The sequence below is a fragment of the Neolamprologus multifasciatus genome, chromosome 12 (assembly GCF_963576455.1).
Source record: "Neolamprologus multifasciatus chromosome 12, fNeoMul1.2, whole genome shotgun sequence".
NCBI lineage: Eukaryota > Metazoa > Chordata > Actinopteri > Cichliformes > Cichlidae > Neolamprologus > Neolamprologus multifasciatus.
In genome coordinates, this window is record NC_140450.1 from 22,027,227 (window position 1) to 22,046,839 (window position 19,613).

At 42.3% G+C, this 19,613-nt stretch overlaps 1 protein-coding gene across 1 annotated transcript; it reads left to right on the forward strand.

Annotated features, from left to right (window-relative positions):
* Positions 1-234: 234 nt before the first annotated feature.
* On the forward strand, positions 235-8,858 carry nr2f1a (nuclear receptor subfamily 2, group F, member 1a). Its single transcript, XM_085181476.1, has 3 exons — positions 235-1,634; positions 3,131-3,658; positions 7,625-8,858. The coding sequence occupies exons 1-3, from the start codon at positions 1,205-1,207 to the stop codon at positions 7,897-7,899; spliced, it is 1,233 nt and encodes a 410-aa protein (XP_085037602.1). The 5' UTR covers positions 235-1,204; the 3' UTR covers positions 7,900-8,858.
* The last annotated feature ends 10,755 nt before the right edge of the window (positions 8,859-19,613 follow it).

Sequence of the window (19,613 nt, forward strand, 5' to 3'; positions counted from 1 at the left end):
TCTTAAAATAACCCCCAAAACGACTCAAAATGCGATCGGAAACAAAGGGGATTCTATAAACTACAGTTATTTGTCTTTTTCTGCATTTTCAGAAAACAAAAATAACATTGGAACATTTGAACAGGAGACCCGGTGATTTATTTGGATGGACACTTTTTGCAGTGAATGAACGGAGGGGGACTCTAACCAATAGAGAGAAAGAGAGGGCTTGGCTATAACCTTAGCCTCCCATTTTCTCTCTCCCTCCCCCCCCCCCCCCCCCCCTTCTCCTCCTCTCCTCCTCCTCTATGCAGGGCTCTGGCCAGTCAGTCGCCTTTGATTATCAGTCTCCAGCAGCCCCTCTCTTGGCTCCTTGACATGAGCACCATATAAGGCGCAGCGATCTCCATAGAAACGTGTCAGTTTCAATAGTAGTGTCAAAGTTCACTATATACAGACATTCGCGCAGATCCCCCGTTTCGGAAACATTGCTCTGCTGGTCCTCCCGTTTAAGCGCATTCATTTTTTGGGTCTCTCCTTCTTCTTGCATATTCTATCAGTTGTTGGTGTTTTTCCTCTTCTTTTTTTATCTTTTCTCTTCGTATCTCCATTCCTCCTGCTGGAGAGAGGTGAAACTATACATGGGCACTTCATTCGGCGAAACGGTTTTCTTTCGCTGCCTGGCGAGATGATGAGGTTTATTTAAGAATATAGATGTAAAAATCCAGCTCTTCAGTTTTTCCTCCCCTCCTATACGACGAAGACGGGAGTGTAAAGGAGCACGGGGAAGAAAAGAAAAAGGAATTTATCTCCGCAGCACTTTGGATCGCGTGTCTTTCCAGCAAAAGCTTCTTTTTTCTCCACTCGTTCCTGCGTCCATGTGAATCGCTCCTGCCTTCCCTTTGTGGCTATTTTATATCAAACTGCAATTTGTTACGTCTGGACTCGGGTTTTCCTACAAGATTAGGGATTCCTGAATGGCTGACTGCAATTTACCTTGGAACTGGCCTCCCGATACTTGCATATCCTGATCGGGTGCCTATTCAATCGCACTCCTGAATTTTGAATGTATTGATCGCGTTGTACTCTCCTTCTCACCCCATATGAGATTGCGTGCTCCGATTTGACTTTGCACTGCCCCGTCTTTTGAGATCTCATTTTTCTCTTCTACGCTTCATAAACATCGGCGATCATTTCGCTTTATAGCACTTTCCGGGGCCGAGATATGGCAATGGTAGTTAGCGTTTGGCGAGATCCGCAGGAAGACGTGGCCGGACCTCCGAGCGGCCCCAACCCAGCAGCGCAGCCGGCAAGGGAGCAGCAGCAGGCGGCATCGGCGGCGCCGCACACTCCGCAGACCCCCAGCCAGCCGGGACCCCCGTCCACGCCGGGAACGGCCGGGGACAAGGGGAGTCAAAATTCTGGACAGAGTCAGCAGCATATTGAATGTGTGGTTTGCGGAGACAAATCGAGCGGCAAACACTATGGCCAATTCACCTGCGAGGGATGCAAAAGTTTCTTCAAGAGGAGTGTACGGAGGAACTTAACATACTCATGTCGTGCCAATAGGAACTGTCCCATTGACCAGCACCACCGAAATCAGTGCCAATACTGTCGGCTGAAGAAGTGTTTAAAAGTGGGGATGCGGCGGGAAGGTGAATATATATATAATTTTTTTTTAAGCCAACTCATGATTACGCATCATCCTAGTAGCAGAATAACAGAGCTGCCATGTTGCATTAAGGTCACAGGCTATATGGCTGGGCATACTGCAGTCTCCATCCATGTTTGAGAGGGATGTTTGCATGAATGGTTAGTCTGAGAGAGGGGTTAAAAAAAAGGCCAGTGCAGCCACAGCAGCTATGCTTGTGAATGCAGGTCGCCTGAACAAAGCGACTCGTCCAGCTGACCCTCTTTATTTTGTGTTTTTCTTTACAGGCTAAACTGAGCTCTTTGCGGGCAAAGGCGTAAAGTCGAGCAAGCCCATCTTATGTATAGCTTTTAGACCAGAGGACCGATTTCTATGTGTGTATGTGTGTGTGCCTGTTATGTTTGTCTCTGTATGTGTGCGTGTGTGTGTACAGTGAGTGTGTACAGTATGTGTATGTGTGTGTATGTGTACAGTGTGCAAGGCTAATAGTCCCTACCATCAAGTATCTGCAGCTTACTAATTTATAATTGTACAGTAGGATTTGTAGCCCGAGTTTCCCTGAATGTGAGGCGAACACACTACAAACCCACGTCTCTCTGGCTCCTTATGCTGACTAGACAGCTCAAACACACTAAATAATGTCGCTGAAGTTGTTCGTGGCTCCTTGTTTAGCTTGGTGCATTACAGGCCTTATAACTTTGCTCTCTATGTCAGGTGTTTGATTCCAATTTATGTAGACATCCCTCCGTTTAAGCCTATTATTTGCAGTACACACTACGAGTCCATGCATAATGTACACCGACTTGCATTAATTTTTTATTTTTTTTAATATTAAACAATTGCGGGATTCCTTTTAATCCTAGCTGAGCGCTTGATGTGGGCAAAACGTGCAAATGTGCCTGCATTTAGCAGTAATTATCAATCGTATTTCGAACACGTTTGGCCGCTTTTAAAAATTATTTTCCAAAACACGACCCCACGTAAATACAGTGCAAAAGTGCCATGCAATTACGCCTCAAAACATCAAAGGGAGCAAAATTGTCAAATCGACTTTTAGATAAGAAATATACATGTGTGTGTGTGTGTGTGTGTGTGTGTGTGTGTGTGTGTGTGTGTGTGTGTGTGTGTGTGTGTGTGTGTGTGTGTGTGTGTGCGTGCGTGTGTGTGTGTGTGATGTGTGTAAAAGGGAATATATTTTTCATTTGCATTCAACCTCATATACTTTGCATCCCTAAATACAAATGCAGGAACGAGGGACATAGCATATCTGTTCTGATAGAATAATTTTCTGTGAAATATTACAGTCTTACGATCAGGGCACAGTAGTCGATATGTTTTGAAAAGCGTGCTGAATTTTTTATTTCAGTGCATGCCTTTTTTCTTTTTCTTTCACTGAGAAGAAGCACACAAGCTGCAGCTTACATCATGGTTGTACTACTCATGAACAATCTTTATCAGTTCTGGATGCACATTTCCTCTTTTTTTCTTTCTTTTTGTCAGCGGTTCAGCGAGGACGAATGCCTCCAACCCAGCCCAACCCAGGCCAGTACGCACTGACGAACGGGGACCCTCTGAATGGCCATTGCTATCTGTCCGGATACATCTCGTTATTGCTGCGGGCCGAGCCTTACCCGACGTCCCGGTACGGGAGCCAGTGCATGCAGCCCAACAATATCATGGGTATCGAGAACATCTGCGAGCTGGCGGCTCGATTGCTCTTCAGCGCCGTGGAGTGGGCAAGAAACATCCCTTTCTTTCCCGACCTGCAGATCACCGACCAGGTGTCCCTTCTCAGGCTGACGTGGAGCGAGTTGTTTGTGCTTAACGCAGCCCAGTGTTCCATGCCTCTGCATGTTGCCCCTCTGCTTGCCGCGGCGGGCCTCCACGCCTCCCCGATGTCCGCGGACCGCGTCGTGGCTTTCATGGATCACATCCGGATCTTCCAGGAGCAAGTGGAGAAGCTTAAGACCCTGCACGTAGACTCGGCAGAGTATAGCTGCCTCAAAGCCATCGTGCTTTTTACATCAGGTGAGTGTCCCACATGTCACACAAAAACATGCCTAAAATCAAATGAGGCCTAGTTCCAGTAATGTCAGTGGGTGCATGCTCCTTAAAGCGAAGTGCTGTGACATCAATAATATGGCTGTCAGGTTTAGGCTGGTCACAAATCTGAGATTACGAGATGTTTGTGTTGCCGATGAAAGCTATTTTGTCAACAGCTTGCTACATATCCACTTACATGCAATTCCATGTCAGCTGTAGCCGCAGTATAAGACGTGTAAACAAATCCAGATTGAGTAAGCGCATCAAGTTTTTCAAGTGCATCACTCACTCCCAGTGCTTTTTTAAAAAGGAGATAATTAACATTCTCATGTGTAAATATTTTATAACTGTTGAGTTTAAAGTTTTCTGAACATGTCTGAGCCGAGGCTGAAATTGTTCGCCTCCATAAATTTTGGAACAGGTGTCAAATAATTGAGCGTAAAGATTAAATAGTCTATCACCGGGTGATATATGACAGCTGATGCACTTATGAGTGTCGGTGCGTGCTTTTATCCTTGCTTTTCGTGTGCAAACACATGTCTTGGAGTTGGGGGGGGGGGGGGGGTGCAGGAAATAATCCTTAGCAGATTGAGAACAAAAAAGCTGATGAAAGTTGACTAGTAGGCTGTGTCAGTGGATCGCTTCTGTAGGACCTAGAGTAGCCCTACTGCTTAGACTGCTTGTTGATTGCTTAGAGCCGATCTATTAATTTTCTTAGTTATTAATGGTTTGTTTCATTGCACAGCTTTGAAAAAGTAATCAGCTTTTCTTTTTTTCTCTTTAAAAAAAAGAAAGAAAAAACTTGCGTATGTCATTGTTTAATTGACGGCCGACTGGGGCGAGGTTATAAAGGTCCTTATTTATGCTCGATGCACAATTTGGATGCTATTTTGGAGTTAGCTGTGTAGGATTGCTGGCGGTAGGCCTGTTATGTCAGGGGAGTCTGTTGATTATGGGAAGGAAAAAGGAAAGTCTAAACTCGCTTGCAGGCCTCAAAGTACTTTGTGAACTTACCTCAAAGTTTTGACCTCATTTTCTCACGCTTGGCCCGTCCCAAAATTCTGCATTTAAGTTACATATTATCTATAATTGCGCATGCTCATAATAAAATATTCAGTTTTGCTGTGCTTTTCAGATTTGGCTTTATATTAAAATAATTGGCACATTCATTATCCCTAGAAAGCGGCATAACATTTTAATGTGAAAGGGGTTACACTTGTCTTTCAGTGTGTTTCAGTGATAATTAGGCCTATTTATTATTAAATTATCTTCGCTGAGAGAGCTAAAACTTCACACGTATATTACCTTTACTGTTTCCATATTAAATTATATTATGGCTGTATTCTGTTCTTTTATATTTAATTACATTACTTTATTATTTTATTATCATATATTACTTTCTATTATTTTTTTATTATGTTATCACAAAATTTTCGCACATCATATTAAAATATCTCACAGTGTGTATTATGAGGATTTAAATTATCCCAAAAAGTTCAGTGCTCACTGAAGTTAAACAAAAGGAGCACAGAGTTTGTATTCCAAGCTACGAAACCGCCGTCAACTTTTACTTTTCCTCTTTGGTGAAAACATTACCACATAGGTTTTCCTACACTTGGAGAACTTAGTAATTGTTTATATTTTTAGTTTCAGAAGTCATAATAACTACTTCAGTTTGGGGCTTTGACAGTTTGGTTAATTTGATACGCCATTTTTTGGTGGACCACTGGGAAGTAAATATATGTTTAAGACAAACAATACGTATTTGGTGTCTGTTACCGTTTTAGGTAATACCACAGCCTTTTAGATTCGCTTTGCTCAATATTAGCCCACACATCCTGTAATGTAGCTTTGTGCAGTGACATAGCTGACTATATCCTTTTAGTGCACAGCGTTTCAGTAATTCACCCCAGATTACCCAGAGAAACTCCATACACACATTAACATCCTCCATGTTTTCTAACAGATCATTTAGTTAGTTTGATAGGCTACAACTGGTGTCGGCTATAGAAAGTCATGTGGCACTTTGCCAAGATCAGAGTGGATTGTTTGCCTTTAATAACGCCCGACTTGTCAGTATTTGATGCATAAATAATAGTGGTCAGGCTAAACTATTCCGTAAGAGTTCAGGATCATTGTCTTGCATTAACTCCTTATCCACATGTGCACACTGTGGTGTGTGTGTGTGTGTGTCTTTGCTAACTCAGTGAAATAGTCGTTTGTGTATCTGGAAGCTATCTTTTCCTGTGTCCCACTCTATTGAGGTTATGGGGTGCAGTGCTGCAGACAGGGCCTTATGGGGAGCTATGGGGTGTCTTTGACCGGCTTTCTCTCCACGCATACGTTCATATGAAACATATTTTCCGCAATGCTTTGAACACCTTATATGGCTGCATTGCAAAATTCATGCCAAGCACTGGATTTTACTAGATATTTCCTAATGTAATTAACTTCAGCCGCATTGATTGCTGTAGATTTTAAAAGGGACACTCAGCGTTAATCCAAGGGGATTTGCATACATGGTGCTTTGACCGGCCGGACAAGGGTCACAGTAAATCACCCCGAGATCTCAGCGTTGGCCTCGGGTTCATAAGGTTATTGTGTCTGGCCATAGTGAATTATAACACTGAGAAATTAAGCATAGGCTTAAAAGTGTCTTCCAGCGCTAAATATATAGTGCTTAAAACTAAAGCTCTCATTCTTTAGTAGTTTCCACAAAAGCAGGGCTTTCTACGAGATCTTTTAAGGACAACCTAGCCTTCATGTGGGATATATATGGGAGCGGTTACGCTGTTTGCGTTTACAGACGTTTATAAGCAGCGCAATACGCATGCCCGGATTGTGGAAAAATCTGATTTTTTTAACAAGCGATTAAAACGTATAAGACACTAATAAGACTGATTCAAGCCTTATTTGCCTTTGTCTGTACTGAAGCGTGGCTGCATATCCCACCAGTTACCACCTAACACGTATCGCCTACGTTGTGCACAGACTCATTTTCTGACATTTTATGTCGCTTCTGTGTGACTATTGACTTCACCTCCTCTAATAAATTTGATTGCTTTTAGGGCCCTGTCCTATAGGCTCCATCGAAAAACAGGCCAAGAGTGGTCTATGGAGAGAAGAGCGGCGAAATCACTTAGCAGCTTACTTCAGAGTAATTAGGTCACATTACATCTAGTGTAATTTCAGATTCATCAGTGCCGTTTATGTTTCCTTATACTTGAATCCCCAGAGCCCAGACATTAAGAGCAGGGGCCTTTAGCCCTGTAGCCAACCTTTCGTCTTTTGCCATGATGCCCGCCACTTCTTACTCTATATGTCTGCAATAGGTTTAATGACATTTAGAAATATATTCCGGTTGACTGGTTCAAAGAAAGGTAGCGACATCGTCCTCCGAATTGTGCATCCCCTACTGCAGCAGCAAGTCCCCTGTTTGTTTTCTGGGCTATAACAGTCCCACTCGCTCAGTGTGATGTAGCATGTTTGGGCAGCATGTTTGTTCATTCCACATTGTCAATAACACATAATGGCGGGTGTTGAATGATAACCAGAGCGCTTTTGCGGGACACGAATTAGGTATGGCAAGGTGTGCACTTGCCAAAGCCCACTTGGGGCAAAAAGTAACCATGTGCCTTTGTGTTCAGTACTCTGTGGAGAAAATGTCAGCGAATATATCGGCAATATAAATTGATTTGTGCGCCTTTAAAAATAATTTGTAAAAGAAAATGTAGGCCTACGTGGGTTTGAGAACACTCTTTCGGCCTGACATAGTTTGGAATATAATTTTAATCATAGATTTTCAGTTATTGTTTGACTTTGTTCCTCGATATCAGATTCAGGCACTTTTTTCTACAACGTTTTGTAGCCCGGGGCTAAAGAAATAAGGACTCTAACCACATTGTATTGTGTGCGTGTGTGTGTGTGTGTGCGTGCGTGTGTCTTTCTCAGACGCTTGCGGCCTGTCGGACGCTGCTCACATCGAGAGTCTACAGGAGAAATCCCAGTGCGCCCTGGAGGAGTATGTGAGGAGCCAGTACCCGAACCAGCCCAGCCGCTTTGGGAAGCTGCTGCTGCGGCTGCCCTCTCTGCGCACCGTCTCCTCTTCGGTAATCGAGCAGCTGTTCTTCGTGCGTTTGGTAGGTAAAACTCCTATTGAAACCCTCATCAGGGATATGCTATTATCCGGGAGCAGCTTCAACTGGCCTTACATGTCCATCCAATGATCCTTATATGAAAGTGGAAAAAAAGAAAGGAAAAAAGGACCAAAATTCAGCACCCCTCACCCCATCCTCCTTCAAGAAGACTATATATAGGACCTTTTCTGAGAAACTTGGAAGACATTACTTTTTTTCTGTCTTCTGGGACTGTGATGGAATACATTATGTACAGAAAAATATTGGAACTGGACTTTACACCTGTGTAAATCCACTCTCATCTTCAAGAACAAAACTCTTCATTTTGTAAAATACTAGTCTTTATTTTACTTTTTTGTAAAAAATACAAATAAAATGAAAAACATCATATGCGCAGTAAGAAAAAAGAATCAAGACTTAGCGGGAAAATAATGTTTCCAAGCAATTATAAGAATTGTCCTGTGTCTATGTACCTCTCTGTTTTGTATTATTTCTGGTTCTAAACCAGGGTTTCTGTGATTCTATACTAATAATTTTTTGATATAACCTTTTTGCTTCTTATAATGAGTGCGATATATGTTGTCGAAGCTATGTTCTCCAAGAATTAAAATTGAAGTGAGAATTTAAAAACAGAAAAATAAAGAAATTTAGACAAATAAGAAACAGTCTAATCGCTATGACAATATCACCACTGATGGTTGAACTTTTTCCCAATTGATACGATGGACCTGCAACAGCAGCAAACTGACCTCCAGGACATTTTTACTGACATTTTTACTCCAGGACGTCTGGGGCGCCTTTACCCGGACCATAAGTGCGTGTGGAGTCGATCATCAGTCACAGAGGAGAGACATGAAAATCAAAAGCACTTTTAATATATCATTTCAAATACATTTTGTTTGTTTCGTCTTGAAAATTTTCATTGTTTCTTGAATTTTATTGGTTGTTGCCTTCAATTTGCTTACTCCATGATGCAGCTTTTTGCAGAAGGGTCGGTTGATGAAGTTGTGTGATGGTGACTGTACTATTAAAAAAGAAATAGGCAACGATGTCTCCTTCTCAAGCGTTTTCCTACAAGCAAATGTCAAGATGCTGTGGCTTATTTTATACCATCTGGGGGAATATGTTATCTCTGTGCGCTGTTAGATTCTATAAGAGAAAAAAACCCCGCAAGATATCCCTTCATTTACTGAGTCAGAAACACAAAATACTTTTCGCCTCTATTTTGCCTGATAGTGAAAAGGAGATGATGCACGAATTTAGTGTGGTAATTACACAAAAGGACGCATGCCTTACATTTTTAACAGACCCACTGACATAACTGGCAGTGCGGATGCAACGGAAGGGAGACTATACGTGAGGAACTACAGCCGTGAGCTCTCTGCTAGCCTGTGAGCGCATTAATGTTTAATATTTTTCCCAGACAGCAAGGGAAGCCTGCGCACCACACAGAGCCACCTCTGTCCTTCCTCCCGTGGCTTAATCAAGGTGATTCTCCACAAACCAAACAATATTCCCCATCTACCCCGTTCTTAAAAACCCTGCCTTGATAGTGCTTGCCTCAATATTGATGTGGGCGTCATTTGGCAAAAGGGTTAGGCCCCGCTGCAAAGCTGCTGTGATATGCGTGATCAATCTGGAAAATGTATTTTACAGCATGTAAGCCAGTCGATAGGAACACCGAGTGTGATGCATTGTGTGGGAATAGAGAGGAGAAAGGAGGGAGGGAGGAAGAGAAAGAAAGAGAGAGAGGGGGTAGAGAGACTATTGGAGCCAGTGCTGAGACAAATGAGAGAAGAAAGGCGTCAGGAAGAAGTCAAGTGTATATCTGTGTGCGCGCGCGCACGCGTGCGTCCGTGAGCGAAACTAGAAAGACGCAAAGAGATGTAGCCTTGGTTTGCCTTATGCACTCAGGGTGTAATGAGTCCATCGATAAGTCTTCAATGTGTTAGATGGGCTACCTACAGTTGGTGTCCTTGCATTGGCCTGTTTCTCACAAGCGTTCTCTCTCGCTTTTTTGTCTCCATATCCTCCCCAAATGACAAAGGAAGCCCGGTTATTTACCTGGCTCTACCCACACTGGCAATACTGCATTACACTAACACCCAGAGTGATAAAACGTGATAAGTTGGACGGCGTTATGAGGGAGAAAATGGGGTTTTGGTGTGACAATTATTAAATTTGCCTGTTATCCCCACCAGCCCACCATCACCACCACCCTTCATCATCAGACGTGTTGCTCGTCTGCCATATTGCCCACATCTTCATCTGCTGACTGGCAGTGATGAGGGGCAGTAGAACAGGAGCTGAACTGCATGTAGCACGTTAAAATGCCTGGATTTGATATTGCCATATGTTATCTACCTTATAGGAGTCGGGGGGAGGGGTGCTCGTGTCAGTGGTTTATTTGGTTTTTCTTGCTTGCTTCGCTTAAAGGCTTCAGTATTAGAGTATTCATTAGTTGTTGCCAATGTAGGAATTCTAGGAAGGTTTTCATTTAGGTTTTTATCCGTTGTTCTCCAGCAGAAAATATATTTTGTTTGTATTATGGCTCATGCCTGTTTCTCGAACTCGACCTGTCACTGGGCCATGCGCTGTGCTGTTACCTGAAACACTGTACAGAGATAAATGCTCTTCAGTTTGGATGCTGGTTCCGTGTTGTGGATGTGATACTTCAAGAGTATTAGTTTAGGTGAAAATTGCAGAAAAATCAGCTGACGGGGCTTTTCATTTTAGGGTGGAGACAGAATTAGATTTTTAAGGCAATTAAATAAATGAAAAATAAAAACAGCTACACGTAACCAGCAAAAACAGCAACCTTAGAAACACACCTTGACGCGCTAGTAATATTTAGCCCATTTTGATTTTTGGTGTGTGTGTGTGTGTGTGTGTGTGTGTGTGTGTGTGTGTGTGTGTGTGTGTGTGTGTGTGTGTGTGATATTTTATTTGTTTGCTTCTTTGTTTGTGCGTTTTCCGAATAATCCAGAGGATTTCCTGGATGTCGGGCTGTGCGTGAGATTTATTTTTACATTTTATTTTATTTATTTTTTTTAAGAAAACGAATGTGGCTCCTCCGTGGTCATCAAAGCAGTTCAGAATGCTTTTGTTTTATGTAGCTCTGGTCTAAACGGTTTGCTGGGTTAATAAACGCAGCTTTCAGTTGGTTGTCTCCACATAATGTATTCAAAATCCCTCTAGAGTGACTATCTTTTATCCTCTTGCTGAGAGCATTCTGTTATACAATTGTTACACTGCAGGCTATATAAAGCAACAGTTCAAAAACAGATAAAATGGTGGCATGTGTTCCCAATTAACGTTTCTGTATAGGCAGTGCGAAGCAAAACACACGAGGACTCTTGGAAAAATGATATTTTGTATTTACGCAGTGGACCCATTTTTGACAGAGGCTTAATTTAGTATATTACGTAACACTTCAATTACTAAGATAATACGCGTCAAACAACAGTAATGTTTTCTTTATTTTACAATCAGCCGTTTATCACCAAATGTCTTATGTCCTGATGTGATGACAGTATTAATTAAATGAAAGTTTAAAAAAAATGAAAAGCATAAAGCAGCAATAAGAGAAAACTAAACGCACTGTCAGATTAGACCCTAGCTGCGTTGGGTAAAGGAGATAGATGTGTTGTACACTTTAAGCTCCATTTGTGTCTCTGTAATTTCGGAAACTCCGGTTACCAAAGTGTTACTACGAAATGAGTTAAATAACCATTTACCTTTGTCTGGTTTCATTCATCAAACCACAAGTGGAGGACTCCTAACACGGGGGGCTATTTGTTTGCTTTACACAAGCAGCTGGGTGCGATTTCACGTTTGAGATATCTGTCTGAAAGCGAAACATTTATTATCCTAAGTTGTCAGCGAGCCTATTTCTCCAAAACCCTCACTGCAAACCAGTGGTTTTATGCAGCAGTGGAAATGTCCTATTGGCGTCACACGTCACTACATTTCACTTATAGTAGCCCGGCTTCTCCCGGTCACATTTGACAAATACTGTTGTTTGAGACAGTAACAATTTCTAAAACAGCGGCTGCTCGTACTGGAGGGAGATTTGGGGTTGGGGTGGGGGGAGAGAAGACTCTGAAGTGTGACACGGCTTATTTCTCACACTGTCTCGTGCATAAAAAATGACGACAACACGGTACAACAAGTGCTTCACCGGGTCTACCAGGCACATTGAGACAAACTTGCAAAATGGCTGAGAGCACGCAGTGAGGACGAATGTCCGAAATGAAAATGATTCCCGTGACATGTTTGCTGTATCTCTGCAAACAGTCCGAGATTCTAGCTGTGTTCAGAGTGCACGGTCAGTGGAGAGGGGCATATCGTGTGATTACAGTGTGTTGTTCTGAGATCTGTCCGCAGACCACATAGGCAACCTTTAAGCCATGGATCAAATCCAGCCCTTCGGGGTATAGAGTATGCCTAGTTGTGAATGTGACAGAAGGGGGCGCCTCCCTGCTTGCACGCACGCGCGTGTGCGCTCCAGTGTTTGTCAAGACTGTGTCATCTGCGCTTGTAGGCAAATGTTCGGATTTTCACGTATAACTGTGAGGTGTTTGTGTATGTATGCGTGCGGGTTCGCTCCTTGCCCGCTTGTGCGTAAAAGCGTGCATCTACCAACGTAACTTACGCGTGTGTGCGTGCGCCGCTGACCGAGGGAGAGAGGTGATTGTGAAAAAGCCCCGATCGCTGTGTAAGCGGATCCCTTTGTGTTGATTTAGGAAGACGTTTGCTGTATATAACGTTCAAGGCTGATAATATCATTGCCTGGCCAGATAAATAAAGCATTGGCCAAAACCATCGGGTCAGCTATCGATCCGCTTTTTCTCCCAGAGAGAGTGGGGGGTGGTGGGTTGAGGGAAAAGAAGGAGAGAAAGGGAGAGAGAAAGGGAGAGAGAAAGGGAGAGAGACCTCACTCATTAGCATTCCACAGCCATGGACTAAACGCTGACAACTAACAGAGATATCCAGCTCTACACCACTGCATACATTTCCCCCCTTTGTCTTCTTCCCCTGGCCCTTCATTTCCAGCGGACAGATCTCTCGTCACAGCCAACACATTTTTATTTATGCCCTCTCCACTCCTTTTGCACGAATGGACCCCTTGCACAAGAGAGAAAACCTTCTAGTAAAGCAGAGAATAAAAGAGGGGGGGTGATGTTGTAAAAGCTGTGCAGAAGTGACAGCGCTAAGCACACTGGCTTTACTTGAGAGAGATACAATTGTGTGTGACTTGACAAAATAGAAGTGGGAGACGATTTAAATTGCAACTTTAACTGCCACGATTTAGATATTTTAGGATTTTATTTTTTATTTTTTAAATCTAGACACTACGTGCTTTACTGTGATATTATTAATTTTTATTTCCATTCCGTTTTTAGCTGGATGTTTCTCCATAATGATTTAGATGTATGGGTTTAATGTGGGACCACTTTTTTTCAGCCATAAAACGCCTGTAAACAGTTTTCTGTGAAGGTTGTTATTTACGACTGCTCCATGATGTGTGGATAAAATTAACATGAAGGAAGAGAAACAAATGAAAAATAGGCGAAGGTTGAAAAGTTGTGCTGGTTTTTAATTATAGTATAGAAATAATTTACAAATAGCTTGGGTTTAAGTTTGACAGAAATTACATGTATTTATTAACGAGTAAATTCAAACCGAATATTTCACATTCAAAAGGTAATATGGAGACTGTCATTGAAACAATTTGGACAAGTGGGCTTTTTTCTTCTTTTTTTTCTCTTTTTTTCACTCCCCAAATGGCTATATCTTAATATGGGCTCAAGTCTTGCCCAACAATGACAGCTGTTCATCTGATAGCAACTTCTTTCCAAGTTTTCTCCCCACCCACCCCGGGGCCCCCGGTCTCTGTCTTGCTTTGTTGTTTTAAAATATGCATGTCTCTCCGGAATGCCAGTCACGGGTCCAAACTTTGTGTGTCCCAACCTCCCACATGATGAAATGATCCTTTTAAAGCGGGCTCAATATGTCTCAATCTGCACTCCTCTTCCTTCTCTAAAGCTTCTGGGTTCGGGACACAGCCCAGAAATATATTAATTAAAGCGCACTACTACGGACTTTTTTTTTTAGCACTGAGGAAGAAGTGGTTGGATCAAGTCAAGCTCTGTCAACGACGGATGGATGAAGATTCATGGCAGAAAAAGCAAAAGAAGAAAAGTAAGGTTCATTTTGACGCTCTCTCTCTCTCTCCCTCTGTCACTTCATCTCCTCCTCTCTCGCTTTCCTTTGAGTGTGTGTGTGTGTGTGTGTGTGTGCGTGTCCCTTTTGCTCAGTGTTCGTGTGTGTTCCTCGGACTGAAACGGATAAAGCCAGGGGGAGTGAGCGAGAAAGAGAGAGAGAAGTCTGAGAGAAAGGGGAGGAGGGATGTATATATCCGTAAAAAGTGAAAGAGGATGGACGTTTGTCTATGTTTGTGTGGGTCCGTATACACGCATGTGTAAAGGCTTGTCATGACCAAGAAATGAATAAAAAAAAAATTGGCATTAAACTACAAAGTGCAGGCTTGCTCACTGGTGTGCCGCATGTGTACAGTATATGAACCCTTGTTTGCGCGAATGGTGGCGTTTACGCGTGTGGAATAAACCACTACCGGGGAAGGAAAAAAAGGAAACCCGGATGGTCTGAAAGGAAATGCTTGGTTTTGAAGGGAGAACGCTTGATTCGGATGTAGCAGAGCGTTTCGGCTCATGAACTCCCAACTCCTTCTGTCATGTCTGAGAAGATGTGTGTATATTTCTCCCTGGCAAAGATATGCCTTTTACAACAGACAAAGACAACTGATCATGATTGATGGGGGGCTGTGTAACAATGAGCCGCTAAGTTTTCAGGGGAAATTTGGAGGAAAGTTTGAAGTGAAACCTGCCAACCTGTTGCTTCTGCTCCAAACATAACAGCAATATCAGCACCATAATAACATCCCGTGAGCCATGCAGCATCTCATCCCATCATAATCCACTACTCCAAAAATGTAAACATACCAGCAGTGGGAATCATTGGGAGACCTGCACAAACAAATTGAATTTAATCACTGTGTTCATTTATTAAATTCAGATACGTTTTAATAGACATCCCAACAGTCTGATTATGTCAACATATGGGAGGCCGTGCAGCAAGGCCCGGGCTTACATACCTGATAACGCCTGGGCTTTTCAGCAATATTTACGGCTTCTCTTTATAATACACTCCAGATGGTGAGTGACTGTGCCACCGCAGTCAGCGAGCTCCTCAATTTTTACTCAGCAGCATTTTGTTGCAATTACATCAGCGCTGGGACAGAATTTATTGGTGACCCACTTTCCCCGCATTATATGCATAAATGAAAATTTTAAAAAGAAATTAAATTCGTCTACAAAAAAAAAATGGTGAAGTTTTTTTCTTTCTTATTTATTTATTTTATTTATTTATTTATTTATTGCACGTGACTTTCTACTATTAGGGAAAGGGGGAAATAAAACACAAAAATCTCATTAAACACACTCTTCAAATACTCCCTTGTTCACTGCGTGATGGATTAATATGTTATAAAGACAAAACACACAGGCCGCATTCATGGCTGACCAATCTTTGTTGTTGCCTGTGCGGGATTTTTTTTCAGCCAGTCACTCAAGCAGAATAATGCGTGTAAAGATATAATCCACTAAGCCTATACTCTCTGTGTTCCCTTGCTATATTATCCACTGACAATAAATTGGCAAGCTTTTTAGCAGATATCCAGCGTCTCCACTGAAACACGTGCGAAATACACTTGCCAAGGGTTTGTGTAAAAATATATATTTTTTTATATATTGCATTACCACATTAAGTTTAGTATGGCATGATGAACGCAAGTGTGTCTGCTGTGGAATAATTCCAATGTTTTTTTGTTTTTGTTAGTGATAATATAATCATAAACACATTATCTGAACTAAACAAAGCACATTTCGAATCATGAAATCATAAATCATCTATCTATCTATCTATCTATCTATCTATCTATCTATCTATCTATCTATCTATCTATCTATCTATCTATCTATCTATCTATCTATCTATCTATCTATCTATCTATCTATCTATCCGTTATAGACTGTTTAACTGTCAAACCTGCACCAGCTCATGTTGTTGCTGTCGGTGTTCACCTGGATTGCTCAGAGAGGCTGCTGTAGGTCTATTATGATTAACTGAAACGAAGCATTGAAGGGTATTTTTCATGTATGCCACTGGGAACCGCTCCTGACAGTGGTAAGGTTTCCCATTGACTTCCTTAAGTCTCTATGGTTGGATCTCTTTCTCTCTCTCTCTCCCGGCCACCTCAGAGGCTTGTTGATAAATACATGCCTTTTTTTCCATCTTACTCAGCACCATCCATCAAATTTGTATGTCCACGTTACACTGCTGCGCTTAGGGGAGAGCGGGGATGCCAGCAGGCGTGCAGAAACACACTCCAAATCGTCAACAAGGGATGCATTTCTGTCTCTACACAAACTAAATAATTACTTCGCACTTCGTTCTGGTCATGTTAACGTGGTGAATTGTCTTAAATCAGGTTATGCTAGGGTTATGCTGTTTTGGAGATTTAGAAGTGGTCTTCTGCTGTGTTCTGAGGGTTAATAACCTCTTCACGCACTATAACCACTGCGTTTTGATCCTAGTAATACGCTGGATAGAGCGTTTTTTTTTCCTGTCTTGCCCACGGCTTGGACCACTCTACAGAAGACCAGTCGCCCTGTGGTTGCAAACTCTTTGTGGCCCCACATACCGCCGCTGTGATTATAGAAGTGCCCCCTCTCCCTTGTTAAAGAAGCAAAGCTCTAATCTAGCCTCTATGTCGCCCCCAAAGCCAGCTTGCTATGTGTACGTGTGTGTCTGTGCGCGCGCATGTGTGGGGACAAGTGGGGGTCGGTGTGAGCGAGAGGAGAGAGGAGAGTTAAAAAAAAAAAAAAAAAAAAAAAAAAAGGAAAAGAAGAAGAGGGGGTGGCGGGGTGGTTATAACGCAGTGGCCCTTTCCTTCGTTTGAGTGACACGACCCCTCTCTTCTCTTCAAAGGCCATGCAGAAATAAACGCATCTCATTTGAATGGCGATTTTCTTGGTGGTATTTTACAGCCAAGATTTCTGGAATAGGAATGTGTTTTTTTTCCTGCAATATTGAATTGGGATGGTTCTGGTGGCCGGGTATTCAATATTCCCATCTCTCCACATGCAGCATTCTGCAGTCAGTGTGGTATTTTGTCCATGACTACATCACCAACACTACCCCCCCTCCACTCCCGCGCCCCCCGCCCCGTCCAAATTCATTTGCATCCGCTGATGATATCAGTAAAGAATTGCTGGCACCATATGAGGCAGGGTGGGGGAGAAGGCTTATTTGGATAAAACTGGACCGCAGAGTGGACACGGCCCTAAAGGTCAGTCGCCCATTCATGTTAAGGTGGCAGGGGGTGTGTGTGCTGGGAGGGGGTCGGCATGGGGTTGCCAAAGAGGCTTATTTGAAAGCGGGCGTATATTTGAGGCAAGGGAGTGAAAAGAAGTGGACCACAAAGCTCGTCATACTTCAAATACGCCCCGTCACATCTTCACTCTTTCCTTTCCACGCAGGAGGCGGGTATATAAAGTGGGGTCTCAATGCTATGGCATGGCCTGCAGAACGCGCAGCAGAAAATAAAACACGAGGGCTGAAAAGTAGATCTTAGAGGTTTAGTTGTATAAAGAAAGTCGTCTCCAAGGTTCTCCTTTTAGTGCTTCCCTTTGATTTGTGCAAATAAAATACTGAATGAATTAAAAATAAAGAAGCCAGAGTGGTTATCAGAAAGCCCCTTTTTAATGCAGCTGATGTGGAGTATTTCACGTAACCTCGCGGGCTTGTTTACAGCACCATAATGCTGAAGAGATAGAAAACCTTTTCTGAGATGGTTCTTTATAGCACCAAAATAGGGCTTTGCTATGGAGCAAGCCTATAATTTTCTGATTACTAGGCTCTATGCTACAATTTTGGTAATAGTGCAGAATTTCAAGGATTTACTTGTGAGGCAAAAAGAAAAAAGCGGAATATAATGGTATGTGCGCGGTATATTTCAACAGAATCAACTGTTGAAATATATATATATATATATATACCTAGTATAGTATATATGTACATAGTACCTATGCAGTCTAATCCTCTGTTTCACTACAAAGGATGTACAGCATCATCATATATACACCTACGCTAATATATATAATTTCAAAAGTATTTTTATACTTCGAGATCATGTTAAAAATGGAGAGTCAAAATTATTTATTTTTATAGATTTTTCCACAAATTAAAACACTTTATAATAGGTTGATTGAGCTTTTAGAGATGTACTATTAGTCTAGAGTGCTTTGTTTACACCGCCTATGCATTTCTTTATTTTTATATATATATTTATATGTATACACCTATTGTGGACTCAGGTGACAAGGGGCCGCTGTTTGAATGAAGAACAGTGAAGCTTGATCACTTTAGATATATAGCTCTGCATTGATTGCTGAGCTAATAGAGCGTGTACCCACACTCGCGATCAAGCTTTTAACACTGCTATCATTATTCCTCATCATTATTGCTGCTTATACTGTATGTGGCTATAACTGCTATTGCTGTTATTGCGCCATCATTATCAGCAATGATGTTAAGGGAACACGACTTAGTTATGTCTTTGTATATGAAATAATGGCTGCGGTGAAGATGATTGGGTGGGTCGTACCATAGGAGCATATTACTGACCATTTAACTCACAAGGTTCTGCTTTTTCTCGCTTTTAATGTGGCGAAAGACCAACCTCTTAATACCACCGTGCAGCAATAGGGAATCTCTTTCTTTCCTTCCCTCCGCATACATAAAATTGATTCCCAACTAAACCCTCGGCAGAAGATGTATTATTTGCTTTTGGTACAAATACACATCCCGAGTAAAACGTTGCGATTGAGGTTAAGAGTGATAGTATCAGTAAGTTTGTCAAGTGGGACAAATAGCAGTTCTTTAGAATGATTCCAAAAAAAGTTCTCCGATTTTGAGTTTGACCACTGATCTGCTGGTTTGCCACCTTGAACCCTCCGATGTCCAATAAAGTTGGATTCGGTGGAGAAGTAAAAAGCGGCACACGCTACAGTAACAGTAATAAATGAGTTTTGGTTGAGTAGTGTCTCACTCGTGTACAAGCAGTAAACTTGTTTGGAGTGTCTGAGAGCGCTAAACCGCGGTGCTTTGTTGTGGCGTCCCTCTGCGCCCCTGTGTGCTGTCTGCGTAAAGGCAGCCTCCCTCTCGCAGACCCTTCCACGGTGTCATTGTTTCTACCTTAGTTTGCTAGATGGCGCTCTGCGTTGTGGGACCCTCTGGCACAAGAAACGCCTCATACCCTCTCTCTCACTCTCTCCTCAGCTCTGCTCTCAGCCCACAGTGCACGGCGAGCAGCCGAGCAGCTTTCCCGTGACAATTTTTTTAAACCACACATTTTCGCAGCTGAAAACGACTTTAAAGCATATTCCACCGCTGTGTTCAGATACAGACTTTTCCAATTACATTACCCTGTGTCGACCAACATTTTTTTTACAGCTGTGGGGACACATCGATTAAAACCAGCGATCAGTAATGCATTTAATTGCAGTGGAAACTGATAATAACTCAGACTGTCACACCGCATTTGATCTTTTAATAATTGTTTGTTTCAGAAATGCAGCATTGCAGAACATGTATTCCAATTAAGTTTTAAATTATAATGAACACCATAGAAAACCTTTAAATATTTTTAACGATTTCAC